Genomic DNA, 27,131 nt, shown 5'->3' with positions numbered 1-27,131 from the left:
GTGTGGACCCGCCCCGCGTCGCCGCCTCCGATAAAGCACAGCAAAAGTCACCGCTCCTCTTCCTACATGCGGCCAAGCAACCCGGCAGCAGGGCAGCGCGGAGGAGCGCCGGCGGCGTAAAACGAAACCACAGGAGCCCCCCCCGAGTTTGCGTGCGCGTGTGTGCGTGGAGGCGGTGCGTGCTGGCGCAAAAGAAAAGATGATTAATTAGTCAAATAAAGCTCTCGGTAACAGGACGCCGATGAGCAGCTGATCCGGAGCTCGGGGCTCCACAGAGGACACATGTGGAGGTTGTGTTGTTAGAGCAGGCCAGGTAAGTCGCATCTACTTGAAGCACGCTGCTGCTGCTGTGCGTCAGCGTTTTTCCCCTCTGAAGCTCATGTGTAGGCTACTGCATGCGTGTGTGAGTGTGAGAGAGCGTGTGTGTCCTGAGGAGACTTGAGTCCGTGACAGACGAGCTCACAAAACTCAGCTCAGTTTGGCATCCATAATTTACGAGCCGCAGTCCGGCTGTGGGGAGATCCGCCACACGCACCATGCAGGAGGAGGAGGAGGTGGAGGTGGAGGTGGAGGCTTCCTGCAGGCTGCACGCCGACCCCTCACCACTCCTGGGCTGCATCCATGAACACCAGCCGGGTGATTGGATCAGTGTGTATGTGTGTGTGCAAAGTGCAGGGCTGTGACAGTGAGAGGCGATATCATGATGCATCCACTTGCTGTTATCACTGGAGAGCAGATAACGCGTCCAAACAGCCTCATTTACGATCTCTGATGCATTTTGATTTTGGTCTTTTTTTTAATGTCATCACGCGTTCACACAGTTCGATCTGACGTCGTGCGTCAGCGCGTGATAGTTTGTGTGATCAGATCATGCTATTGCCAAAAAAAAAACTCTTGTCTGCACTCACTTTATGATATAGTGTATTAACGCCCCTGTTTCCGCCCCTCTCTTCACTCTCCCTCTTCAGTTTCAATAGGCTGCAGCGTCACGGAGGCAGCTCTGTGCGCACTGGAAACCCGGGATTCAATTGGTGGAGCCAGGAAGGGGAGCCCCGGCCTTTTCCACTGCAGGAGGAGCAGCGGAGTTGAGGAAACCGACAGAGAGAGAGAGAGAGAGGAGAGAGAGGGACTGCCAAGACAGCAGCAGCAGCAGCAGCAGCAGCCTGCGCACTTTAAAAAACGGCACAGCCTCCTCTGCTGCACGCCATGAGGGACTTCACCCAGCCTGACGGTGCAGGATGCAGCGCTGCAGCTGCGTAGTTTGTTAGACACGAGCCCGTGCACAGGATTCAGGCCCAGCCGGTCTGCGACATTTGGTTTCCCCCCGCTGAGAGTTGCTCATCCCTCCCTCTCCGGAGAGCCCCGCCGCCTGCGCCCTGGCCTCGGAGCGGACGGACGGACATGGGAAATGTAAACAGTAGCCGGGCTGGATTTTAAACTACTCGCACGTCCTCCTCCCACGTCCTCCTCCTCCTTCTCCTCCCGGGGCGTCCGAGATGAAGATGGAGACGGAGAGGGTCGAGCCGGAGCAGGAGGGAGACGCAGAGCCGCCCATGCACAGCGTCCACGGAACCAACCGGATCAGACCGTCCTCGTACCGGGCCCTGCGCAGCGCCGTGTCCAGCCTGGCCCGCCTGGATGACTTCAGCTGCGAGAAGATCGGAGCAGGGTTCTTCTCAGAGGTGTTCAAGGTGAGAGAAAGTTTGTTTGTGCGTGTTTTAGGACTTTTATTTCTCAGTGAGTGATGCACAAGCTGGGTTTGGTGTCAGGCTTTTCCCCTCCAGGTCTCCATGCACACAATCACATTTAGCCTGGACTGAACTTCCTGACAGCTCTGAGTGAGTTGTTGACTTCCTGCTGAGCCCTCACTATCTAATGAGAACACTGGTATCGATGGCAACCAGTGCACCCTAAACCAAACACCAACTAGAAAAGATGCTGAATATTCACAGGAGGAAGTTGGTGACGGCGTTCTACTTTTTGGGACGATGGCGTCAGGGTGGAAATTTACACCCCAGTGTCCCATCTGACGCTCCTCTGCCCTCCACACGTGTCTGCACTGACCCACATGTTGTGTAAGATGGACACGGTGGTGTGTTTTTTGGTGTGTAAGTGGATCCGGTCAGGACAGGTAGTTCTGGCACACGTGCAGGTAACCCTACACCTCCTCCATCTCTGTTCAGAGGCAGCCGCCATCCTCCCCTTCTTGTCACGCCGCTGTTCACTTGCACAGAGGCTAATTTTGAGGATCGCATGAGTTGCCACATGCAGCACATCACAGGGGTGATGGTGTGAGATAAAGCACAATACAAGGAGATGCTGGGGAGGAGGACAGTTGCATCACCTTTGTAAGCGCTTAAAAGGATTTTACAAAGGTTTTTTTTTCAATGAATAGAAGAGATTGATTGGATTTCCAGGTCCTGGATGAAAGAGCTCGATGTGCTTTAGGGCTGCAGCCAACGATTATTTCATTCTCCATCAATCGTTTTGTCAGAAATGGTGATAAATGTCGTATAATTTCCCAGAGTCCCTCAGGTGATGGCTTTAAAATGCCTTGCTCTGTCCGACCAACAGCTCAACATCTAAAGATACTCAGTTCAGGGATCTACTGACGTCAGTCGTTGGTCTCCTTGACTGCTAATAATCGGTATCGCGCCTGAAACTGATTTAATTTTCTGTGTACTGAACGGTTGCTACTAAATATTTCCCTGACTGCAAGTGAAGAGGGCAGCGTGCAGGAGTTAGCTTTAAAAAATGATTGTGAAAATAGTTGCTGGTTTAATTTTCTGTTGATTGACTAATCCATTAATCACTGTGGCTCTATAGGACTTCACTGACTGTCAGAAGAAATCAATGCAGAAGCACCACGAGACTCACGGTTTGAACAATATGTAGACTCGCTGGATGTGGAGGAGGCAGCCGTTTTTTTTCTAAAAGACTTCTAACAGGATCCAGAATGAACGCTGGGACGTAATGACTGAAATTTTTACTCTGAATATTAAAAAGCAGCCCGTGTTTTGACTAACTGCCTGTTTAGATGCAAATGTTGATATAGAGAGATGATTGTGTAGCTCACACAGATGTTTTTGTTGTTTTGGATATTCGTTAACTGGACATTCAGGTTTTTTCTGTTGATGCAAAATAGCTATTATTATGTCACAAAAAGTGTACACAGACGGCGACATTCGTTTTATTGCATTCGAGATGTAAAGGTAATTGCTCGGAGTCATGCAACAGTAAGTATGATGGCTTCATCGCTCTCTGTTCTTAGGCCGTTGGCTGTATTGTGCTCATGTGCAAGTACACACATGTCGGCCTTCACATCTGGATTTTTTTAGGGGAATTTAGAGCAATTTATGCCTACGTTATGAAGAGTGTGAGTGGATACTTCTTCTCATATCACTCCTGCCTCAAGCGAAGGTGTCCGTCTGTTCTGCAGAGTTCATGTTTCAGTGTGTAGTTCAAGGTCTCATGACTGTATCACCAACAAATACTCTCAAACACAAATTAAATTATTATAAACTAATCCCAGAGTGGACACTTATCACAAGTCACTTTCATTCAACGCTATGACCAAGGTCCAGCTCTTCAGTGGCACACGTTGGTATTCTGGTAATCAGTTATGTAAGTAGTCAGACTGCATTAATACCTGTGAATTAAACAAACAGAAGAGCTATAACTGCCTGCGATAATGCCAAGTTGTTCAAAAGAGATTATGAGGAGCTTTTGTGGGAGAGCTGCCAACACTAACTGTAGAAGGAGCGGTGTGTACTCTCTCCAGCACATTACCTGCGCCATCTTTCTAGGTGTGCGTTTGATTTTTGGCTCTGCAGCTGAAAGCGTGATGTGCGTGTTTACATGTGTTCCCAAGAAAATCAGGCATTCACAGCTGTTGTATACAAAGTTTTATTCGGCGGGGTTTTGAACGTTGGTAGATGAGGAGACGGGCATTTATCAGGATGAAAAAGTGGCTCATGATTGATTTTTTTATTTGTTTTCTTTGGAATTTTGGCTGATGATTTACATGACAGATTAACCTACTGATACTGTGTCAGTTGATACTTTTTGTCTTGAAACTTGCGATATTTACTCATTTCTGACATGTTATGGACCAAAGTGGGTGCCTTTTTTAAATTGCCTGTTTTGTTAAAAAAACAGTAAAACACCCTAAAATCTTCAATTTACTATCATATTAAACAAAGAAACGTGGGAAAGTCTGTTTGTTGGTTGGTTTGTTGGTTTGTGAGCAGGATTACACAAAAACTACTTGATGGATTTCCTTGAAACTTGGATGGAGGATGGGCATCGGGCCACAATAGACCCCATTAACTTTTGGAGCAAATCCAGATAAAGGGACGGATCCCAGAGTTTTGTGGGATAGGGGTTTTTAGGGAATAATACATGGAGATTGATGGAAAAAAATCAGGTGTCTGTGTGTGGCAGGTATTTATGAGTGAGTGCGAAAAGGGGACTGTTGGGCCTTGGCGGAGGTATGTGCTCTACTGAGTGCCCTCTAGTTGATAAACTGACTAATTGTTTCAGGTCTGGTTTGTATATATGTGTATTTTCAGTCTGACTCACGGCGGTGTCTTGTATTCCCATGTGGGATGAGCCAAAGGTTTGGCATGATGAGAAATTTTACTATATCCTGCAAGTTGAAACATGAAAATTGGCAGGAGTGTGGCGTTAAAGTGCAAACGATTATGACGGATGATTCATGCTCGAGTAACACAATTAAGCCTTTTATAGTATTGAGTGAAGTTGAAATACTAGATTTTGCTATTTCATCTATTTAAAGTAAAAAAAAAAAAAAGTGAGTTGAATGTGCTCTCTGAACAATCCAGTGTTAAAGTCGACCCTGAACTCATCACTTCTGTGCCGTGACTTCACTCTTGAAGACTCCAGCACTCAGTCCTCTGAAGCCACTCCCTCAGCTTTGCCCTTTGAATGGCCAATGAGCATGCAAATGTCACAGTGTTTACTGCTGGCTTGTCAAGTTGGCACTTCAGTGTAGATCTGCTTGCCCTTTTGATTGCGCCATATAAATGCAAAATTGTTACCGCAGCTATCAGTCACATAGTTTGCTGACACGGCTGACTGAGCGATTGTTCCTGTATCCTGGTTTAGTTGAGAGGAAAAGGCCGGACTGTTCTGCAGAAAGAAAAACCTCTCAGATGTTTGTTCTTACATTTAGCAGTCACTACATGTAAATGCTGCGTTTACTTGCATTCAGGCTTTGAAATGGATGTCCTGCACTTGCCTTCAAAGGCTCTGGCGGCCCGCCATGTGTGCGTGTGTGCTGTTGTTGAGCTTCAGTACTCGGTGCAGATCAATGGAGGCTCGCGGCGGGCAGACAGGGAGCCATTCACCTCTCCAGTGTGCAATTGTGCAACCCAAAAAAAAAAAAAGAGGGAGAAAGGAAGGGGGGCACACGTGTTGAGACAAATCCTTCAGGTGCTGTTTTTCATCTTCCTTTTTAATATCGTTCAAAGGAAAGTTCCTTGTGTGTGTGTGTGTGTGTGTGTGTGTGTGTGTGTGTGTGTGTGTGTGTGTGTGTGTGTGACCAGCTTTGGCCTGAGACTCCTGCTTTTGTTTCTGTTTTTCTATGAGCCTCAAACGCAACCTGAAAACCCAGAGGCCTTGAAAGCAATAAAACCCCTTCAGTCACAAATGAAATGCATCATCACTCAACAGTTCAGATAACTTCAGGAAGTAATTATTTATTTATCCGCCGTGTTTCTCAGGGCCACGTCGTTCCCCAAACAAACAAGTGGGATGGATTTCTAATTGATTTACTGTGTTACTGCGTCATTTTCCAGCCGTCTCTGGACTGATGATGGATCTGTGTATTTGCCAATACAGATAACACCTGCTGTCTAAGAACAAGGAAACACAGAACAGGCTTCTCGTCAGATTTGGTTGTCGTTTGGCCCCTCTCCATAATTTACATGAGACATGGAAATCTCATAACGCTGTTTTCAGAAGCTTCCTAACACCCCCAGTCTGGTTGAAAGTAACTTCAGTGCTTGAACTGTACAGGCAGAAGTCGTTTCTTGACATCCAACTCTCGGCAAAGAAAGCTATAAAACTTGAATATCAAACTATTTCTTTAAAGTATTGTACGTGTCTGTCAGCCTGGTCACAGTGCTGGTCTGATTGTCTTGTAGCTCCATAATCTTCACCATCATCATCATTTCGAGGCCGATACAAATGTTGGTCTTGGTAATTGTTGCGAAAGTGGGAGGTAAGACTGAAATGCAATTACATTTCCATGAGTCAGAGTGAGAATTTCTCCAGAACAAAACTAGTCATCCTCATTATAATACCGCCTGCGATTTAGCCTGATTAGAGTCGAGTGATGGAGGTGTATGTGCGGTTGTGAAGGGTTGTTTTATGCTCATACATGAGACGTGATGATCATAATCTGAAGGAGAGTAATTGGGTAAAGACGGGATTTGGAACAGACTGGAGTCTCCAAAGGACAAATACTGTCAACTTGAAGTGTGTGTGTGTGTGTGTGTGTGTGTGTGTGTGTGTGTGTGTGTGTGTGTGTGTGTGTGTGTGTGTGTGTGTGTGTGTGTGTGTGTGTGTGTGTGTGTGTGTGTGTGTGTGTGTGTGTGTGTGTGTGTGTGTGTGTGTGTGTGTGTCAGCTGCTTGTGACAGCGGTAATGTGAAGGAAATGGGTTGCCAAACACTGCTGTGGTGCCTTTGCTTGTGTGTGTGTGTGTATCCAATTTTCGTCTGCCGTCAGCAACTATCACAGTGTTTATTGACCTTCAGTAAAGTCATGTTGTGATGGTATATCATGTTACAAAAATATACAATTTTTATGCACAAATTGATGATTTAAACTGTAATTTAGAGGCAAAACAACAGCAACAAAATGGGTTCCTGAAAACCTCTTTTTTCCCAGCGGTCCAAAAGCTCCTGTGCAAACGCCAACACTCCTCCTGAAGGCTAGCTAGCTGCACTGCTAACTGAGCTAACAAGCCAACAGTAGCTACAGTCGTGGGACAGAATACAATGAATGCAATTTTTAATGAAAGTAATTGTGAAAATGGATGAAATAAGTTATTTATTAAGCAAAGATGCGAAACGTTTCCTGTTTCTAGCCTCTTAAATGTGACTCACAGGTTGGTTGTCGCAAACATGACTGTTCTGAGGAAATCTTGACTTTGTCTTATCATTTTTCGGGTTAAATTCAGCCATAACTTGTCTTGAAAGATACTGATTGTGGGATTCTCCCATCAGGACATGTTGAGATGTGATCACTTCTTCGGAAACCCTGGCTGCTGGAAGGTTGTCAGCTCTGGAAAGATAAACCAACAACAAAGAGTTGAATACACACAAACCAGGATCCATCATCAGATGTCATCTGTGTGCTTGTGATCAGTCTCAGTGTTCGGGATTAGAAGCTGTCTGTGCGTGTGTCTGTGTTTCTATTGGATGCTGGTGTTGGTATGGGAGAGCCAGTGCAGACTTGAACATCAGCGGCTTAGTGTAGCACTTTTCCCTCATTATTCCTCTCCTCCCTCGCTCCAGTCGGGACCTGCTCCGCCGCCAATCGCTGCACAAGTATTTAGCTTTGTTTATGTTCTGCACAGCCGCACATACACGAAAGCGCTGAGCATGTGATACGCCTGTATTCACTCGAACCACCGTGTTTATTGCCTAAAATAATTTAGCTGGACCAGAGATTGAAATAGAGAAGTGTTGGGCAAGAGTTGCACAATTATCTGTTTTCAGATCCCTCCTCCTCTCCGTCGTGGTTACCAGTGTTTTTAGAAATTTATCTCGAGAGCTTGTGTATGTGTGTTTACATCAGTGCACAATGAGCGTTTCCTCCTTTCCACATGTTGGCAGCGCGGCAGTCTTTAGCTAAACCTGGAGGAAGGCCGCTCCCCTGTGAGAAGGTAAACAAATGGCTTAGTGTTTGCATGTATCACAGAAATGGTGAAATGTTTTTGTGGCGCAGTTGTTTTTTTTTTTTAAACTGTCACATGTATCCCATCGTGCTTTAAAGGGCCGGTTCACTGAAATCACAAAAACAAAACGTACTCTGATATTTGGTCCTATCACCCCATACACCGTGTATTTCTTTTTAGATATGTCTCTGAACTCTCTGCCTCCTCCCCGATTCATTTTAAGGGCTTTGCAAGTGACGGATTAAAAAGAACAAGATGTTTTCTTCCAATGACTCCCAAAACAACAGGCTTACATAGTGTGGTTACACCATAGTAACAACAATAAGTGTTGTAAATGTTGTGAAACCAAAAACAAACACAAGTTTTTTTCAGCCGATACTGATAAGATAACCAATAATTTCACTTTTTTATTTATTTAAAAAAATAGGTTTCCAAGCTGTAATTTAAGCAGACCTGAGGGAAATGCAACGATGGATGATTAATTATTCCATATTCTTCTTCTTCTCCTTCTTCTCTGTTGTTGGTGCATCACAAACCAACTTTTAAGATGCAAACAGCCTCCTACTATATCAGATTTTCTAAATGTTGTGCTTAAGTCAGTGAAAGAAAGTTGGCTCCATATTATTATCAGCTAGAATTTCACCGATACCCGTAGATCGCCTATAATATAAATTTCCCAATATTGGGATAATCATTTATCGGCCAATATGGCTGTTTTTTGGGGGGCGGGACAGTCTGGGCGACAACAAGGTGGTCAGATTCAAAATTAAGATCAAGAACACTACATTTCCAATAATGCACCTCAACAGTCCCTCATTACACCCTCTGTGCCCACATATTGAAACTCCATATTTGACTCCACATACATAAACTCCAAGTTTCCAATACACGCTTTCTGTCCTAAGTCCAAGCTATGATAACACACATGACATCACAATGACATCATCAGGGCAGGGTTTAAGAAAACTGCTCCAGAGCCACAGAACAGCATCAGGGACGTACCGACCCAACCCAGCATGGGGAAAGGTGGCGGAAACATTAAATGCATCCATAGATGAGTTTGAGAAAGTTTGTTTTTTTTGTAATATTTGGTTTTACTTTCAAGGATTTCCGCACTTTTTCTTTTAATGTAGAGGACGATTTAATAAGCATCAAGTCAGTGATGATAACCGTGTTTGAACTGGAGTGACCCGTCATGTTTAGACCTGTGTATGTGGAAGTGGAGGGGGCGTGGTCAGCTCTGTGTTTCTGTTGTGCAACAGACCGAGCGAGCGGTTGTGTGTCAGCTTGTCGGTTACCTGGACTGTTCGCCTCCTGGATCAGGTCGTGTTTCTGAACCCGGCTCGACCACACAGAGCCGGTGGGGGTGGGGGTGGGGATGGGACCTCCCTGCTCGCTCACTGATGGACCAGGCTTGGGTGGCTGCCTCGTTTCAGTCGCCTGCACACATGCATTCTCACTCTGACTCTCGCGTTTTGTTTTTTTTATATTGCAGCTTCGCGCTTTAACTGAGAGCAGAGCCTGAGGCGGCGGCTTAAGCCTCGAGTTGTTCTGGAGGAGAAGCTAATTTTCTCGATTCTCCGACGCACATGCAGTGAGTGGAGTTCACCCCCTCAGGGACTTTTACTCACAGTCCCTTCACACTTCAGCTCAAAGCTCGCTTGTCAAATCGGTTGAAGCGTTCCTGTTTTTGTCCTGAAGTGAAGCCTTGAAGTGCTGATTCAAAGGCAAATTTTGCTGTAGTCTGTTTTTAAAAATGCTGTGAATATGCACATTTTAATGATGATCACACTTTTTTTTTTTTTTATGGTATATTTTTATCTGCCTGGCTGCAGACCAGTGAGGCTGCAGATTACTTAATCATGTAAATACCACAAGATCATGACTGTTCTGAACATTTAGACCTTATTGTTTTGCTTTGCAGAGTCTTACGGCTACAAGACATGATGTCCCCACAGTTTGTTTGGAGACCCTCAGTCATGACAGTGTATGTTCAGCTGGTGGTATGATAACATTGGCTCTTGCTGGTGGGAATCTGTGGAGGAGTCATGAAATCCACGAGGGAAAAGGGGCGTGAAGAGTTGACCCAGTGTCCAGAGGCAAAGTCATTCAGCTGTGTGTGTGTCGTGTGGTCACACCCGGCTACACTCCACCTCTGCAACACTGCAGCAACATGTGATTTTTTTTCTATAGAGTTTTCTCTTTTCACTCACAGTCAGAATTACCACAACACACTGTAGAGGGTTCCTGAAAAGTAGTTTACAAGAAGCCATGTAGTATAGACAAAGTAATCATGGAACAAACACTGGGCTTTAGCTCCCACTTAGGACATCAAGGTCGTGTCCTCGGTACTGTTTCAGGAAATCCTGAGAACAATATACACATAAGTGTTTTTAAAGCCTGTTCCTCTAGCAGGATATTTTAGGTGAAAGTAGTCAAAAAATGGCCGCGAGACCCAATAAATCCCTGACTGGATCCCATTGTTCAGATATTATTTGTATTTGAGTCAAAATCCTTAAATTTAGCTGTTTTTATGTTTAAAAACATGCATGAAATCACAGGATTGGGTGTTTCTCCACCAGAATCATATTCCTGGCGCCACTGGCAAAAGGCTTTGAAACAAGAGTTTCATTGTCTCTAGCAGGGAAATTCTAGTCAAAGTAGTCCAAAAATGGCTGCCAGACCCAATATAATTCCTGAGTGGGTCCGTTGGTTCAGATATTTGTTGGTTTAGAATCAAAATCCTTACATTTAGCTGCTTAAACGCTAAAAACATGCATTAGAATAGCGATGTGATCTCCAAATTGCCTCTATTGATGTCATTCTGTGGCTAAGTTGCATTGTGGGTAATGTAGGTGCCAGGTTTTGAAAAGGAGGAAGAATGTGTGGAAACAAACGTGCAATTTTTCTGGTTCTGCTGTATGGATTTTGCTCATTTGAGTCCAACAGAGTGCATTGCTAGACCACGTGTAAAATTGGTGGAGCTGAGACTGAAGCACATTTTCCTGCAGTTCCTCTGCCACTCCTTCATATTTTATGTCTTAAGAAGCCTTAACTATTAAAGGTCTCAACAAACCTCTCCTGCCCTTGTGTGCATCCTCCATCAGCAGTCCGTGACACATCCTCCTCCTCTTCTGTCTCGCTGTGCATCAGTCTGCCCCATCGGGCTGCCGGCTAATGACAGACATCGCTGCACATGTTGGCTGCACGGAGCGAGAGCAAAGGATGCCCGCGACCTTTCCTCTGCTGACAGCAGCACTTTACAAGGCCGAGTGTGTTGGAAGGAGAGATTCAGGGTGTGTCTGTGCTCGTGCATGTGAGTAGAAGTCTGCTGTGTGTGTGTGTGTGTGTGTGTGTGTGTGTGTGTGTAATTGCTCCATATCGTGGGGTAATCTTGACGTAGGCGTGGACATCTGCATTCCAGTGGCGAGTCCATGGAGATGACCAGTAAAGTGGCATTTGGGAAAGCCAAACTACCACACATACCTCGTGGAGGCATCGCAGGGGGAAGCTTCTCAGATGCCGTAAACACACTCGCACACACAGACACACACCTGAGGAAATGCTACCCCGTCAGTCGGACAACCCGTAATAATAACGAGAGAGAGAGGTTGTTTATTTGGAGGCAAAAAACTGTCGGGACAAAACCACCGGGTCAAGCAGCGTTGCAGTTCCAACCACCACTGCTGCTGCATCAGCAGTTGGCCCACGTTTGCACTGTAACCTGCCTATATGAGTCAGAGTGTGTATTTGTGTATGTTAGAATCACAGCATGCCAGAGGAGCATGTAAGAGATTTGTCAAATAAGTGAGAAGGCAGATGTGTGTGTGTGTGTGTGTGTGTGTGTGTGTGTGTGTGTGTGTGTGTGTGTGTGTGTGTGTGTGTGTGTGTGTGTGTGTGTGTGTGTGTGTGTGTGTGTGTGTGTGTGTGTGTGTGTGAAATAAATCTGTGCTAATGGAAGCAGGAGGAGGCGTTGTATAAAGAAACCTCCTCATCCTCCTAAGTGCTGTAAATATATCCAGGGAAGAAGAAGAGATTAGCTCCGGCGCTCTCTCCGCACTCCTGCTGCGTGTTTTAAACTTCTGCTCCGACTTCCTTTCTGCAAGTGGAAGCAGCTACTGTACACACTTGTACGTGTGTGATTTACATGTGTGCATCCATGCATGTCCTCAAGTGGCTCAGTGGAGAGAGGATTTAGTGCGGCAGAGATTGACTCTCAACGACGGGTTGTAAAGATGAAGAGTGTGTTCGTGCGTGTGTGTGTGTGTGTGTGTGTTAATAGCGTTACTCGCTGCACTCTCGTCTGGTCTCTAATAGGCTTTGTGGTTTTTCCACTGCCACTCTGATCCAGAGCCCAGCTGAGATCCAGGCCAGTGTCACACTGACTTCAGCTGCAGACTTTCACCGCTCACACACTCCACTCCACTCCTCCCTCCCTCCTCGCTGTCTTTCATTACACACTCATGTCACTCACGAAGACACAACCTGAAACCCGCCCATGCCAGTTAAACTTTATTATTAGCTGGAAGGAGATTTGTTTTGCAGTCAGGCATTAAAAGCCTGATGGCCTGATCGTAAATGCAAACAAAAGTGTGGCCCGGAAGCTTGCAACCTGCTGTTAATCACAAATGCACTATATTTTTAAGTAGGGTCAGGTATCGTTTTAAAGTTCTCACATGCTGCCTTTAAACACAAACCAATCGACAATCAGCAATCGATATGATGGCAGTACTTTGGTTTATGTCCCAAAACCCGCAGAACTAGCCTGCTACAGCTGCACTTTGTGTTTAGTGCCAATTAGCAAATGTTAGCATGCTAATATGCTAGGCTAAAATGGTGGCTGTTTCATAGGAAAAAAAACACTGCATTTACTTTAGGGAAAAAAGTTTGATGTCATAAATATGTTAGCATTGTTATTGATAGCATGTTAGCAGAGCTAATGTGAGCATTAGCTCTGCCAGCATGACTGCAGGTTCTCAGTCTTGTTCAGTATTCAGGTTTTGGACATTAGCCTAAGAAATACAATACCCAGCTGTGTTTGTAATGGATTTAATAGCATTTTTAAGACAAAATGAGCAAAGATTAAATATTTCTGGCACAAATAACGCAGCTGTGAAACAGGCCTACAAATTCAATTGTGGTCTTAAATTATATATGCAAATAAAAAAAAACTTTTATTGCAGTTTTTCCTTTATATCTTCCATGCAGTCCATTGTACATTTTATAAAGATTATATAGAATAATATAACAGAAATGCACCAACACAAAAGATCAACTTGAAATCACAACTATAAACACAACCTACAAATATAAAGAAAATGCAAAGCAGCAGCTCTTTCTGTCTTTCTTTGTCTGTCTTGTTGCATAATGCCAATGTTTTTTGCCTTCACTTGCTTTTACAGTATCTCACACTGATAATTACACCCATACAGTACTTGGCTTTCTCACACACATTGTTAACACAGTGTCACACACACAAACTAACACACACACAGACTCAGAAACACCTCTGACTTCTTCTCTCTGCACGCTCTGTCAGAGTATTTGGTGCTCGTCTGCTACTCGTTTCTTTTGGAAGTCAAACTACTCGCCAAGCAAATATGCACTAACATGTAGCCTGGGGGGGGGGAAGCATGTTGCGTCACCATGATTACCATACCAGACGGAGCCATTGCCATGGCAGCAGGCGGGGGCAGAGCAGCAGCCAAAACAAATGAAGAAACTCAGCTGACCTGCTAATGTTTTCGTGGACGGGTTCCAAAAACGATTTTTATTAGTTGAGAATGTGTTAACAGATGAGATAAACGTATTTATAATAGATTTTCATTGTAAATCCTGTGCTGCAGGCCTGAACATGTCTGTTATACAGTATGTGCCCATGTGTACTGAGACTTTAATTGCTCCAGAGAGTCTGTTGGACCAGGTATTGTTTCTTAAAGTGTGTTTTCCGATGCGGAGTTGCATCATTTCCTTTGATTAAAGATTTCTACACAGACGATGTTCAACATAAAGTTTTAAAATGATTTCAGTGTCGGTTGTGGTTGAAAATAAAGGCATTTTTTGTGTGTTTTTTGTTGTTTTGTTGCAGGTGCAGCACCGGGTGTCAGGTCAGGTCATGGCTCTGAAGATGAACATCCTGGCCAGCAACAGAGCCAACATGCTCAGGGAGGTCCAGCTCATGAACCGGCTATCACACCCCAACATACTCAGGTAGATGAAACACCTGATTCTGGACGTGCTGTCCTTGTTTTGTTTTCTTCTACCTGGCTTGTCATTACACTCGAAGAGCCTCGGCTTGTCATGAAATATGTTTTCTCCACACTGTTGTTCCCCTCCTGTTGTTACAGCTGTGTGTTTGTCTGCTCTGCCTGCAGGTTTATAGGAGTGTGTGTCCATGAGGGGCAGCTCCACGCTCTCACAGAGGTAAGACGCTGATTAAACTGCTGCTGAGCAGAAGAGTACTCCTCTTATATTTTGTTTTAAAGAATTGGCGGACCCTGCCACCTTTCTAGCTTTTAAACAGTGTTCTGGGACCTTATTTTCCTCTGAGAACAGCTTGTTTATTCAGTTATGGAGTTTTTATTATGACGTCATAAACATTCAGACACATTGATTGTCATGTCTTGGTATTAGGACATAAACACATGAACTGTCTCCCAGTAGAAGCACCTGTAACTGACCGCCGAGGCTTCAGTTGACTGTATTACACAGTCTGAGGTCGGCAGTTCGTGACATTTCACCTGTTTCTTAGCCGGTGATGGGTTTACCTGACGTTGTCATGGTAACCGAGCAGCTCAACAGTGAAAGGGGAGCAACAAGGTCAGGGGTTGAGGGAGGATTTGGTGGTCTGGCGTAAGGACACATGATCATGTTGTTGTATTGATGGAAAAGGTCAGCAGGTTTCAGACACACGGGGATTAAAAATGACTGTTTTATTTAAATGAATGAATTGGTGATAAATTGGCTCAATCAAAGGTTGAGCTGATGGATGGTGAAATCAATTTTATGCTCCGGTAATTGACTTCTCGTTGGTTCAAGTAATTGATCAGTGTTTAGTCGATTTAAGGTCAGAAAAAGACATTCTGGACACCTTTTCGTGAAGATATAGCAAAGCATAGTACACGTCATACCTCGCTTCCTAAGTTTCCCGTTTCTGTCACGATCTAAAAAAGCAAAATGGCACAAATACAGATGAAATTTTTAAAAATGTGATACAATTTCCCATAACTCAAAGTGAAATCTTCTACATGTTGCTTGTTTTAGCCCAACTACCCTCTAAAATACTGAAAAATTCCATTTACAGTGATATAAACCAAAGAAAAGCCTCACGATTTAGTAGCTGCAACCAACAAATATTTGGCGTTTTTGACAAAAGACGTCACAGTGATTGACTCATAATTTAAGCACGTCCTGTATTTAATTTACGTGTGATGATAGTCTGTATTCGTACGTCACTTTTCGAAATAAAGGTGAAAAAGTACACCAGAAGGAGCAGTTTAAATAAACGTGAACTGATCAATGAAATGAGGCAATAAAAGGAGGAAATTAAACAATCCAAGCCTCGATCAGTGAGACATTTAGGTCCCAGTTTCCCAAAACAATAAGAGAAGCAGCTTCCATATTAAAAACCCAAGCCATTTCAGAAATGCACTGAACTCATCGTGCCTTGATTTGTGTGTAATTAACTCTCCTCTCCGTCGACAATCCAGTACATCAACGGCGGTAACTTGGAGCAGCTGTTGGGCAGCGACATGTACCTGTCGTGGAGCGTGCGCCTCAGCCTGGCTCTGGACATCGCCCGGGGACTGCAGTACCTGCACAGCAAGGGCATCTTCCACAGAGACCTCACCTCCAAGGTGACGACACGCACAAACACACACGCATCAGTGCCCACGAACAGCGTACACACACACATCACTGAACATCAGCACAGACTGATCCTTCCTCAGGGACTCTGCTCCTGAGGCAGCGATACATGTGAAGTACATGCACAGTAAACTTAACATACGGATGTTCCACTAGAAGAGGAAGTGGACATTTTAAAACATGAGTCCTGCAGCTTGGTGGTGTTTTGGTTTTAATGTATATATAAACAGTTAAAGCTCTGGTGCAGATTTAGAGGCTTAGCAAGTGCGTCACAGATCTGACAACTATGTCAACAGAAAGGATCTGTGGGAAATGATGCACTGTGGATGTATAGGAGGTCGAGAAGGTCAAGAAGGTTGGATGGAAAATGAATATGTAAGTTTACAGTAGGCTAGAAAAATGAATATACTGTATGCAGCACTTTATAAAAGATTTTAGAGGAACGAGAAAAGAGCATCTCTGCTCGTACATTTTAACTCTCACAACAAGATGAGCCGTTACGATTTGGAAATAATGCCTCTGTCACTTAAAAGCAGCGTTTCTCAACCTTTTTCAGACCATCGACAACTTAACCAATTAAAGTTTGTCAAACGTAATGTAGGTGCTAACTAACTTTTGAAGCTGTTATTTTAAGCTGAAAAGTTACTTAATGTTGCTTTAATAAGAAAATGATAAAACAGGATATAGAGACGTAACATTAGTGCAGTGAGCAGCAACAAACCACTTTTCCTTCTTTTTCTCTCTGTGGCCTCGTTCGTCGGCCCAACCCTACCTTAAGGCCCTCATCATGTCGGCTTAGATTGCGATTTAGTGGTGCATACAAATTTGTGATTGATTAAATTACCACAAACTAATTGCCATATGGTGAACCGGGAGCCTTCGGGTCCTGAGAGTCCGTAGAAGTATTCACTTCATAGTGGAAACTGGCACAGAAATCGACTGTTTTTGTTCATTTTTTGCAAAATGTACGTTTGGAAACATTCTTGCACCTTAAAACCTTTTTAATGGCTAACTAAAGGGCTCTGCACGATTAAATCTGACGTCATAGTTCAAATACAAACAAGACAGGAATGAACACACACGTGGAAGCAGTAAAGGTGTGTGTGTGTGTGTGTGTGTGTGTGTGTGACCGACCTCTGACCCCTCTGTGCAGAACTGCCTGGTGCGCTGGGAGGGCTGCGTGTGCTCAGCTGTGGTGGGAGACTTTGGCCTGGCGGAGAAGATCCCAGATTACAGGTCAGTCCATAACAGTCCATTCATCATAACTTCTGTGCGATTAGATAAGTCACGCTCAATAAATTTACATTCCTCCACTTCTCTCTTTGTCTCGTTTATCTCTGCTGTCGTATCTGTCAGAGCAAAGTGTTCACAAACGTCTCCCGCAGCTTCTCTTTTTCTCAGATGAGACACAGTCACACACACACCAAATGATTCACACCAAACCCCAGTCAAGTTTTTCCAAATTATGCAGAATGTTGCGGTCAGCCTCCACCGTTCGCTCTTTGGAGGACTTTTTTATTAATATTGCGAAGCGAGGAAAAAGAGCGCGATGGCAGACTGAGGCCTGACTCACAGAGGTGGTGTCCAAATGTGATCACCCTCTCCGTCGCTGTGGCCTCGACGCGTTTCCTCCTCCGTGTTCGCAGCTGTGCGTTTTTAATACGCAGTGACATTTATGCAGCGTATTCTGTTCACCGCCATAAATTTAACTGAACATTAATGACCAGCCAGCATGTTTTATTCTCTTCAGCCGGTTCTCCAGTGACCTCATGTAGCAATAAAAGTAGTGATACCACGATGAGAAAATGCTTGAAGGCACAGAAGGAAAAATGTTACTCTAGCAGAAAGTGACAGTAATGATTGTAAATAGTGTTGTGCAAATGGGGAAATGAAAAAGATCTCCAATATTGGAAAAACTATCAGCCATGCTGAAGGAAAAACTTCTGTTTAAACCCTCTCAACAGGCTCAAAGTGCTTAAATCCCATCGGCATGGAAAACCTTGGATCTAAGCTAAGCTAAGCTACGTTGATAGCAAACAGGTGTTTACGTTCACATCCAGCAGCAACATTAGCATTGATTTTAGTCACGTTTCTATCCACATGTAGAATATTCACTTTCTTTTAGCTCTGTTTTGGTCTCTACCAACTCCTGAGGTAAATATCTGGCTTTTTTTAGCTGCTGAACGCTACACTATGTTCACCAGCTAGATGCTAACTGTCTGTCTGCAGATGGTGTGCAGCCGAGACTGAACCAAAACATTAAAGCTGTGGGGCATGAAACTAAAAACAAAGGGCTGAGAGGTGCTGTAAAGCTCTGTAGAGTTCAGGGGAGCTGCAACAATAACTCTGGATGAACCTCTTTCACATGCACAGAAAAGTCCTGATAAAATATTGATTACAGCCAATTTAATGTGCAGAAGTGAGACTTGGTATCACTTTTCTCATTTATCTCTTGGCAAGAAAAAGACAACTTGCCTGCTGGTCGATGTGCTCTTTAAGTGCTTCAATAAAACATACTTTCTTTCTCTTGTTCCCAGTGTGTCGCACTACAACTTAACTGCACCTTTCCTCTGTCCATATCATCAGTGTGGAAGTGCTTTTTAACCTACATTTGTTCTCAAGGCCAGCTGGTTTCAAAAAAGAAGTCTGACTCTATGTAAGCTTATGAGAAAATGACCCTATTCTCCCTTGATTTATGACCTCAGCAAACAGTTTCCTAATGAGTTTATGGTCACAGTGGCTAGTTTCAAGTCTTCAACACAGCATGGTGTTAATTTTTTTTGCAAATTATGGTCCTATTTAGAGAAAAACAGACGGTATGCTTTAGCTACGACAGCGTGTCCTCGGGTTCTCAGTCAGATCCAATCAGAATATCCTCCCTGGCTCGCCTTCTCATCCAAATATGGTCACTTCTAGCCAATCGAAAACAAGATGCCGACGGCCGTGATGCCACAGTCGAGGCTTCAGAACTTTAGTCCACAAAAGGCTGCATAATGTGACCTCTTTTAAGAATATTGTGTCTCCATAAATGCATCAACTGGGTTGTTGGGAGTGGGATGTGGAGGCTGAAAGAGGCAGCTGCCCACAGACACTCAGTAATGTCCCATTAGCCGCTCGCCCTCCCCTCCTCGCTCTGTCTGCAGTCATTTAGTAAACACACAACTCTTGCTGAGACGACCCAGCTGCCGCTGTAACCTGGCCTTTTCCTGTGTGTGTTGTGAGCGTGCGGTGTGCGTTTCCTCCGGCTCCGTTTGTGCCCCGTCACCTTTTCGTGTTTACACAAGTCTGCTTCACTGTCAGGGGGAAAAGCTTGTAACTTTGATTTTTGCACTTTTGACTTCAGGATCCATCAAATTAGCTTCGGAGTGCATGCAGATGAGGCTAAAAAGTGGATATGTGACACATGCATGCTTTGCACCTGAATGTGTCATTGTGTATTTTTGCATACCTGCAGCTATCATGCACATGAAGCCTCTGTTTGCCCGAGCCTCTGTTTCAATAGCAGCTGGTGAATTGCGTTTCCGTTGTTTTCAAGGGCATGTTTGCTTTATATTTGAGTCAAACACTGTTGTATCCTGTAACAGGGCGCTAACGGAGAATGGACAATGTTGACAACCTTTCCTCCGATGAGTGTGTGTGTTTGTGTTGGAGTGCTACCACTGTGTGCTCGTGGCATGGAGGAGAGGAGATGAAGGGGGTTTAGGAAAAGCAGTCCAAATAAGGTCAAACTATTCCAGTCCTCCTCCTTTTGCTCTTACTGGATCTCTGCTGCCCCTCTTACTACAAGTCACTCCTGTCCTTTACTCTCCCATCATCCCTCTGGGGTTCAGTCTTTCTGTTCATTTATGAGCTTTTTGTCGAGCGTTTTTTTTCCCCGTCAGTCCGCTTCACCACGTTGTGTTTACGTTGGGAGCTTCGACCGTCTCGGCTCCTCGTTTCTCCCTCTGCCATCACTTCCCTCACTGTATTTTCTGCAGTATCATAGCCCACAGTAGCAGATGGAAATAGCACAGAGGGGAAGTGTCTGCCAGCAGGGTGTGTGTGTGTGTGTGTGTTTTTGTGTGTACGTGTGTGTGAGCACGTCGTCCTTGCACATTCTCGTGTTCCTTCCTTTTTATTCTGCTAAAATTGCATAACGATATCTCCACATAACTGAAAAACACGGCGGTTTCTTAGATACAGGAAGTGCACACAAACACCAGCAACGCCAAGTTTTCGCCCCATAAAACCTCCTGGTTGGGCCGAAGTGTGTAATGAAACGGAGCGTGATGCCCGCTTGCTTGACTGTTCTTGTCCCGACCGCTTGTTTATCTGTCGTCATCGTCTCGTACAACTCTCCTGAATGGGGAAAAATGTGTTTTCATCGTTTCTCGTGCATCACTGTGGACAAACATGCATTATTCTCTTCTGACGCACACGTGGATTGTGGACCCAAAGACTTTTACTAGGGCTGTTTTTATTACTGGTTATTTTCACAGATGAAAATAAATAAAATGATTTAAAAATGGCCATCACAATTACTTACACATATTCACGTTGCTTGTTTTGTCCAAAAAGATATTTAAAGCAACATTATGTAACTTTTCTACCTGGAAATAACAGCTCCAAAATCATGTTGATGGTACAGTGTCTTGTAATAGGGTGAATTTTTGCTCAGTTTTCTCATCCTGAGGTTTGGTTTCACAAAAGGCTGACCACTATATTTTTTTGTATTTTTTTATTGAAAAAATAATGATTTATAAGCCCTTAAAGGAGACATTATTCAACCCCATGTGACTTTTTTTAAAAAAAAAATTTTAATCAATTTCCCCAATTATCAATTTTTTAGGTGAAATGGAATTAAAGGGTTTTTTTTGTTTTTTTTAACATGAAGCTTCCCTCTCTCCTCTTCCCTCTCTCTGCAGCGAGGAAGAGGACGAGGAGCCTCTGGCCGTGGTCGGCTCCCCCTACTGGATGGCCCCGGAGGTGCTCCGAGGAGAGGTGTATAATGAGAAGGTACTGACGGATCGCTTTCCCTCGTTAGCCTTCCAGCCGCAGATTGTTGCAAGAGTTCAAGGTCCACAAGTGGGTGTGATGACAGCCGGTCAAATAAACCGAGGCCGTGAAGTAAAGCAATAAATATTTAATAAATCAGTATGTCAGAGGCGAGCAGGAATTTGGTTATGTAAGAGCTGCACTTATTGGCCCGGGTGACGGGTAGTTTTCTGCGTAGCTTAGTGGAAACTCTGATTGCTTGTTAGAGTTTCATTTAAGGGATGATGATGTCGTTTTCTGCGTTATGCAGCCTGACCGGGCTCACATGAAACTACAAATTAGTGCAAACCAGATCCAGAAAGTAGTGCTTATTTTTAGACTGTATTTCCAAAAATAATACAAATGACATATCTTACATAATCAGATTTTTAAACCTTCACGTCTGGAGTAAAATACATGGATAAAGCATGTGCAGTTATAACCTACAAGAAATTAAAGGCTAAATAAGAAGCCCATCCTGCCCTCTTTTACACGTCTTAAAAATGAACAATACTTGAATGGAGTTTGGTTTAAAAAGTCACCAGAGTAGTAAAAGTGGTAGTTGTCTCTTCCTGTTTTATTTGATCCTTCTAGCTCTCCATGTGTATCTATCCGTCTTTGATCGACTCGTCTTCCTCCCTCTGCAGGTGGATGTGTTTGCGTTCGGGATCATCCTGTGTGAGGTCATCGCGAGGATACAGGCCGACCCCGACATCCTGCCACGCACTGAGGTACCGAGGACAACGTTTTCATCATTCCCCTGTTCTCCTATCATCACATGCTCATCATCGCATTCACGTCTCATTTCATAGAGCCCTTTTATTATATAACTGCGTGAACTCTAGGGGAACAAAACATTCATATTAAAGCATCATCATTGACAGTTCAAGTAAGGCTGCCAGTATTTCAAAAGCGGCTCCAGCACATGACTGTTGTGCAAGAAGCAAAGTCGAAATGACTTTAAGCAACAGTTTCACCATGACAGAGATGATTTAAAAAAAATATGTAATATGGTTGGATATCACAGCTTAGAATCAAACTGCTGATCGTCATCTCGGACAAACAGGAAGATGACTTTCTTATCTCTAAAGAAGACTGCATAACCACAAAATGTTACTGCTAAGCTCAAAATTGCAACCAAAATGTATTTTAAGAAAGGGTTTAGGAATTACTTTAGTGCCTTTTTATGATTTGTGTACTTAACAAATGCTGTGTGAATCTCCTGCTCACTTCAGAAACAATGATAATTCATGATATTCCACATTTGAGAGGTGTGCAGTGTTGTAAAAAGTACCAAAGAGTCATTCTTGAGCAAAAGCAAAGAAATTGTGTTAAAATTATACTTTGGTAAAAGTGAAAGTCACCCACACGAATAGTAAATAATACATATATTTTTAAATATAGAAAATGTGCTACTTTGGCTCTGATGCAGCATGTAATCTGCAGAGTAACTAGTAACTAAAGTACAATATTTGCCTTCAAAATGTAGTGTAGTGGAAGAATAAAGTAGCAGAAAATGTAAATACTCAAGTACATTTGAGGTACCCGTGCTTTACTTAAGTACAGTACTTGAGTAAATGTAATTAGTTACATTCCATCACTGCTTACCTGTGTTATTAAATGGAAAAGCAACAAAAATAAAGTGTTTTCGAATAAGTGTTGTTGGCACAAACGGTGCAATAAGAGCATAATAAATTACACTCAACACTTTGAGTAGTCGGTATGAATTTAGGACAGGACGTCAGTGTTTGAAGAGAGCATTTCTCCCCCTTGTGGCCATTTCATAGTACAGCAGCTGAAGCCACTTAACTGTCAGCTCACTTAAAGGGCTCTTAAAACATTTTTTTTGTTGAACCAGAGAAAAAAGACATGTAATGATTAATTTTCATTGTGTTTTCTTACAGGATTTTGGTCTGGATGTGGAGGCCTTTCAGCAGATGGTGGCCGACTGTCCTCCTGACTTCCTGGAACTGGCCATCGCCTGCTGTAATGTAAGAAACACTCTTCTGACAAACTTTGATTCATGAAGTTATTTCCTCCTTGCTCTCTCTGTTTTAGTCTACAGTTCTCTTCTTTGTTGGTGCACATTAAGCTTTTTTATGATTTCATGATAGTGAGAAAGTCTGAGGAAGTTCTCAGGTTGTGCAACATGTCCGCTCAAGTATATACGCATACAGGTCTATATCCTCCAGAAATATCATACAGTTGAATCAGCACCTCTCAGCACTGTCAGTAGTGATGCAAACATGTATTGGTATCTCCAGCATTGCTAAAGAGAGGAAAGTAGTGCTTGCGTCACTTCTTTTGTACCAAATGGGGCATTGTAGGATTATCCATAAAGGTCGTGTCATGTTTAAATGGAGTAATTATAGAGTGTTTCTGTAACCCATGTTTAAATGTCTGACAGCTGTTATTTTCTAAGATGGATGAAGACAGTAATGTTACCGATTGTCTGAAACGGGCTCACGAGGGTTAGATCAGGAAGTATCGATCGTTGCGTTCGATCTTTACTCTGTGCTCCTTTCTAATCGTTTAATGTTTCCTCTTGGTTTCTTCCTCCTGCCAGATGAATGCAAAGGTCCGTCCATCCTTCTCCCAAATTGTAGTGGACCTGGAGAGGAGGCAGGCTGAGAGGAAGCAGAAGGACGAACCAACGGTCAAAGGTGAGTCATCGGACGCTCCGTAGGCACTCATTGGTAAAGCTGTTAGTTCTGATAAAATATTAAGCTCCGTTCATTGTTTTTTCTTTAAAGCCGTTTGTCCATCGATCGGCTCTCTACGAAGGCGATCCCTCTGTCTCCCGTCAGACCCTCGCCTCTCCCGCAGCAAGTCCGACATGCTCCACCCACCAGACACGCCAAACTCTGTTACCTTGGCGACTCCTGCTCGGGTCAACCCCTTCTCAAGGAGGGAGGACCTCAAGGGCGGCAAGATCAAGCTGTTCGACACTCCCAGCAAGTCGGTCATCTCCCTCACCTTCACCCTGCCGCCTCCGCCGGACTGCGACGACCCTTCTGCGACCGAGACGGATGGTGGCGACCAACCCAGGAGGCACAGGCGCTGCCACTCGCTCCCCTGTACGCCTCCTCCGAACCTCACATCGGCGCCGAACACTGTCCTAACCGAGGAGGAGTCCATGTCTGAGGTAGAGGCTGGGAACGATGCACAGAGTGAAGAAGAGAGACTGTTGGGAGAGGAGAAGGAGGTCATGGAGGGGGGTGATTCAGGTCTTCCTCTGTCGTTGGACCTGCTAGACCAAGAGAAGGAGGATGAGGAGGAGGAGGTGGAGGAGGAGGAGCCCATGGACTGCACCAGCTCCCCGGACACGCAAGACAGCACTTCACCTCCTTATCCCAAACTCTCCCAGCCTCCGTCCCACTCCTCAACTCCCATCCAACCCTCCCTTCCTCCCTTCTCAAATGGCTGGGGGTCAGCCATTTCCAACGGGCCTCCCTGCCTGCCTCCCCTGTCCAACTTGGACAACAACAATGTGGTCGTGAGTCGACCCTTGGGGTGGAGCGCCACCAATGCGAGCGCTCCCAGTGCAACCAACAACAATGGCTACCACTCCCCCCCCAGCGACCCCGCTGGATCATCCCCATTCGGCTCCGGCAGCGGACACTCTCTTGACCAGGAGGAGGTGATCTCCTGTCCCGGCTGCTGCCTCGCCGGCCTTCGCTTCCCCTCAATGTGTCTCAGAGCTCCACCGCGTAGAAACCCCTACAAGAACTTGAACGGGGACCACGCGGCCTCACGTGGGCTGCTTTGTCCAGGACCCAAGGGCCTGCCGCCCTCTCCTACCCCCACAACCACCACCACCAGCCTGGAGCCGGGACTCTCCTTGCCAGGGGCGCAGACATAAACCCCGGTGTCTGATCACCAAATACACATAAAGACGTGTCGAAACTCTGCACCAAAAGCTCCACACTGGAAATTAAGTGGGTCTTCTTGGAATTTGCACAGATTTTAACTCAAAGCAATACCCTGCTTATTCTCCACACATGCTTTTGGTGCAGAGCAGGCGCCGAGCCGAACACACTCCAGGCTGATTTTCTCCTTTATAAGCTGTGGGACAAGAAACTGGTGTCCTTGCTGGCGACTGGTTGCATGTCGCCCTCTGCTGGGCTGAGGGCGACATGCACAACTTAAGAGTCAGCAGTGCCTGCGTAGATCTGACTGATGATCGGTAGCATCCAGAACTGTTCAGCATGTAAACACTCCAGTTTGGGGCCCCACTGGTTAGATCCTGTATATTCGCAGATGTAAAGATTCCTATGACTGATGATATTGATGATGATGACGATGACGATGATGCTGAAATGAGGAATGTTAAGCTTAGTATTATTACTGCTGCAATGATTTTTGATGTTTGGTGCTGTTTCTGAATGAACAGGCAGTTTTGCTTTAATGTCTTTAATTATCAAGAGGTGTATGGTGCACTGCAGGGCTGTGTGTGTTTGTGTGTGTGTGTGGGTGTGTGGGTGTGATATGGACAAATGAGTGCGTGGTGGATTCAGTGTGAGAGGCTGAATATGAGAGTGTGTGCTGTACACCGTTCTTTCGTTGCTGTATGATCTCTATTGGCCCTTCTGGTTGCCTGGTTTAAGCACTTCAACTGTATTACTGTTAATAAGGAAATTTATTGATGTCATTATTACTTTTTGGAATGAATGGTCAAAGACCTGCTTAAGAGATGTACAGATTCTTATTATTTAAAAATGGTATTGAATAAAAAGATAGAATGCAGTGACGCTCTCCTGATATTTATCTGCTCTTTTTCGGATGGTGGTGTTCGGTTGAGTGGTCCACCATTTTGCTCCAGAGTGAAATATCTTCAAGATGGGTGACTTCTTAACTTCTCTCACATCAACATTTGAATTTGTATTGCTCATTACCAAACTACCGACAAAAGCAATGGCATTCCCCACAGTCCCAACTGTACTTTCTGCTCAGGCCTGATTAGCAAATGTTAGCCTGCTAACAAATAAATGAGGAGGGTGAACATGGTAAAAATTATACTTTGCATTTAGCCCGGGAGCATATATAAAGGCATGCAAGCGTCTACTAACAAGCTAAAAACAATGTTAATATGGTAATTGTTAGCTAGCCTGTTTACATTAGCATTTACCTCTGTTGCATTAAATCCAGGTAGCATAGGACACATCTGCGTAGTAACATGCTAAACATTAGCCTATAGTTGCTGTATCATTAATATGTTAGCATTGTCATTGTGAGCATGTTGGCATGTTTATGTTATAATTTAGCTTCTTGGCATATACAGCAAGACATGCCAACGGGCTAACAAAAAATGTTCATCATGGTAAATGGGTCCACATCAACTTGTTAGTGTCATCATTATGGCTTATCATTTTTATCTAGCCTGTTTACATCGGTAACGTATAAAATACATGCTAACATACTAACACATTAAACAAAGACGGTGAACATAATTTATTTATATTTGTCATCTTTCTACATGATGAGCACTTTATTTAGATTTTATTTGGCTTTTTTAAAATATTTTTTTGACAAGAGTATGACAAAACATGATATTATTATATTATCTTTGCTTAATGACAATAAATTAAAGATTGATGCTCCTATAGTTTCACATTTTCTGGTCAGAAGAGAAAAAAAAGTTCAAATCATCCGTTTATCTAACTGTCTCAGCCTCTCAAACTTCTCATCCTCCTTTTAAGCAGATTACAACCCTTCCTCTCTCTTACAAAGTCACTGGCCTTCAATTAAATCCTTATCTCTCCACCCCTTACTAGCTCCCTCTGACTCCAGTCTGTCAGTCTCCCCTGCAGCTTACGCCAGCTCGTCCTCTGCACCGGTTCATTTGTCTTACTTTAAAGGGAGTCAGTCACCTCCAGTACGGTGCAGGCTGTAGTTCAGACCATCACTGTCTTGCTGATTTAATCCAGAGGTCCAACATTTGCCATGGAGACGCCAGATGTAACCAAGGGTCGGTGGAGGGCACCTGTGTGGTTGTGTGTCATAGTCGCCCTGCTCATCAAAGGTGAGTACTGAAGCTCATATCAGAGTTTAAATGCATTTATTGTACTTTTCTGTAGCCGTTCCCTGTGTTTTAGTAAGCCATCCTCTCCTCTGTGGCAGCTCATGATGGCAAGCGTTAACAAAGTTGTGACAGTCAGACTTAACGTGTCAGTGAGCATCTTTGTGACTGTGCTATTTTGGTGTATGTTTCGTGTGAACTCCACAGGGTCGACTGGGTTAGTCTGCTTCACGGCAGTGGAGTCACTGGATTTAGGCTGCCTCCTGCGGTGGGATTGTCCCCATGCCAGTCCTAATACCACCTACACT

General features: G+C 44.3%; 1 protein-coding gene across 1 annotated transcript; it reads left to right on the top strand.

The window, feature by feature from the left end:
- The first annotated feature begins 70 nt into the window (after positions 1-70).
- tesk1b (testis associated actin remodelling kinase 1b) lies at positions 71-25,550 on the top strand. The gene is made up of 11 exons (XM_073475656.1): positions 71-313; positions 969-1,691; positions 14,014-14,135; positions 14,300-14,348; positions 15,635-15,781; positions 16,945-17,027; positions 20,696-20,786; positions 21,452-21,535; positions 22,709-22,795; positions 23,371-23,467; positions 23,558-25,550. The coding sequence occupies exons 2-11, from the start codon at positions 1,497-1,499 to the stop codon at positions 24,664-24,666; spliced, it is 2,064 nt and encodes a 687-aa protein (XP_073331757.1). The 5' UTR covers positions 71-313; positions 969-1,496; the 3' UTR covers positions 24,667-25,550.
- The last annotated feature ends 1,581 nt before the right edge of the window (positions 25,551-27,131 follow it).

Source organism: Pagrus major, chromosome 10 (assembly GCF_040436345.1).
Source record: "Pagrus major chromosome 10, Pma_NU_1.0".
Lineage (NCBI taxonomy): Eukaryota > Metazoa > Chordata > Actinopteri > Spariformes > Sparidae > Pagrus > Pagrus major.
The sequence above is the reverse complement of the archived record's forward strand: the minus strand, read 5'-3'. Positions and strand labels throughout refer to the sequence as shown.

Bases quoted from the DNA above. Each gene is read 5' to 3' on its own strand.
- tesk1b (XM_073475656.1), top strand. From the start codon at position 1,497: ATGAAGATGGAGACGGAGAGGGTCGAGCCGGAGCAGGAGGGAGACGCA. The intron at 14,136-14,299 runs GTAGATGAAACA...CTCTGCCTGCAG, and splicing joins TCACACCCCAACATACTCAG to GTTTATAGGAGTGTGTGTCC. The intron at 21,536-22,708 runs GTACCGAGGACA...GTTTTCTTACAG, and splicing joins ACATCCTGCCACGCACTGAG to GATTTTGGTCTGGATGTGGA.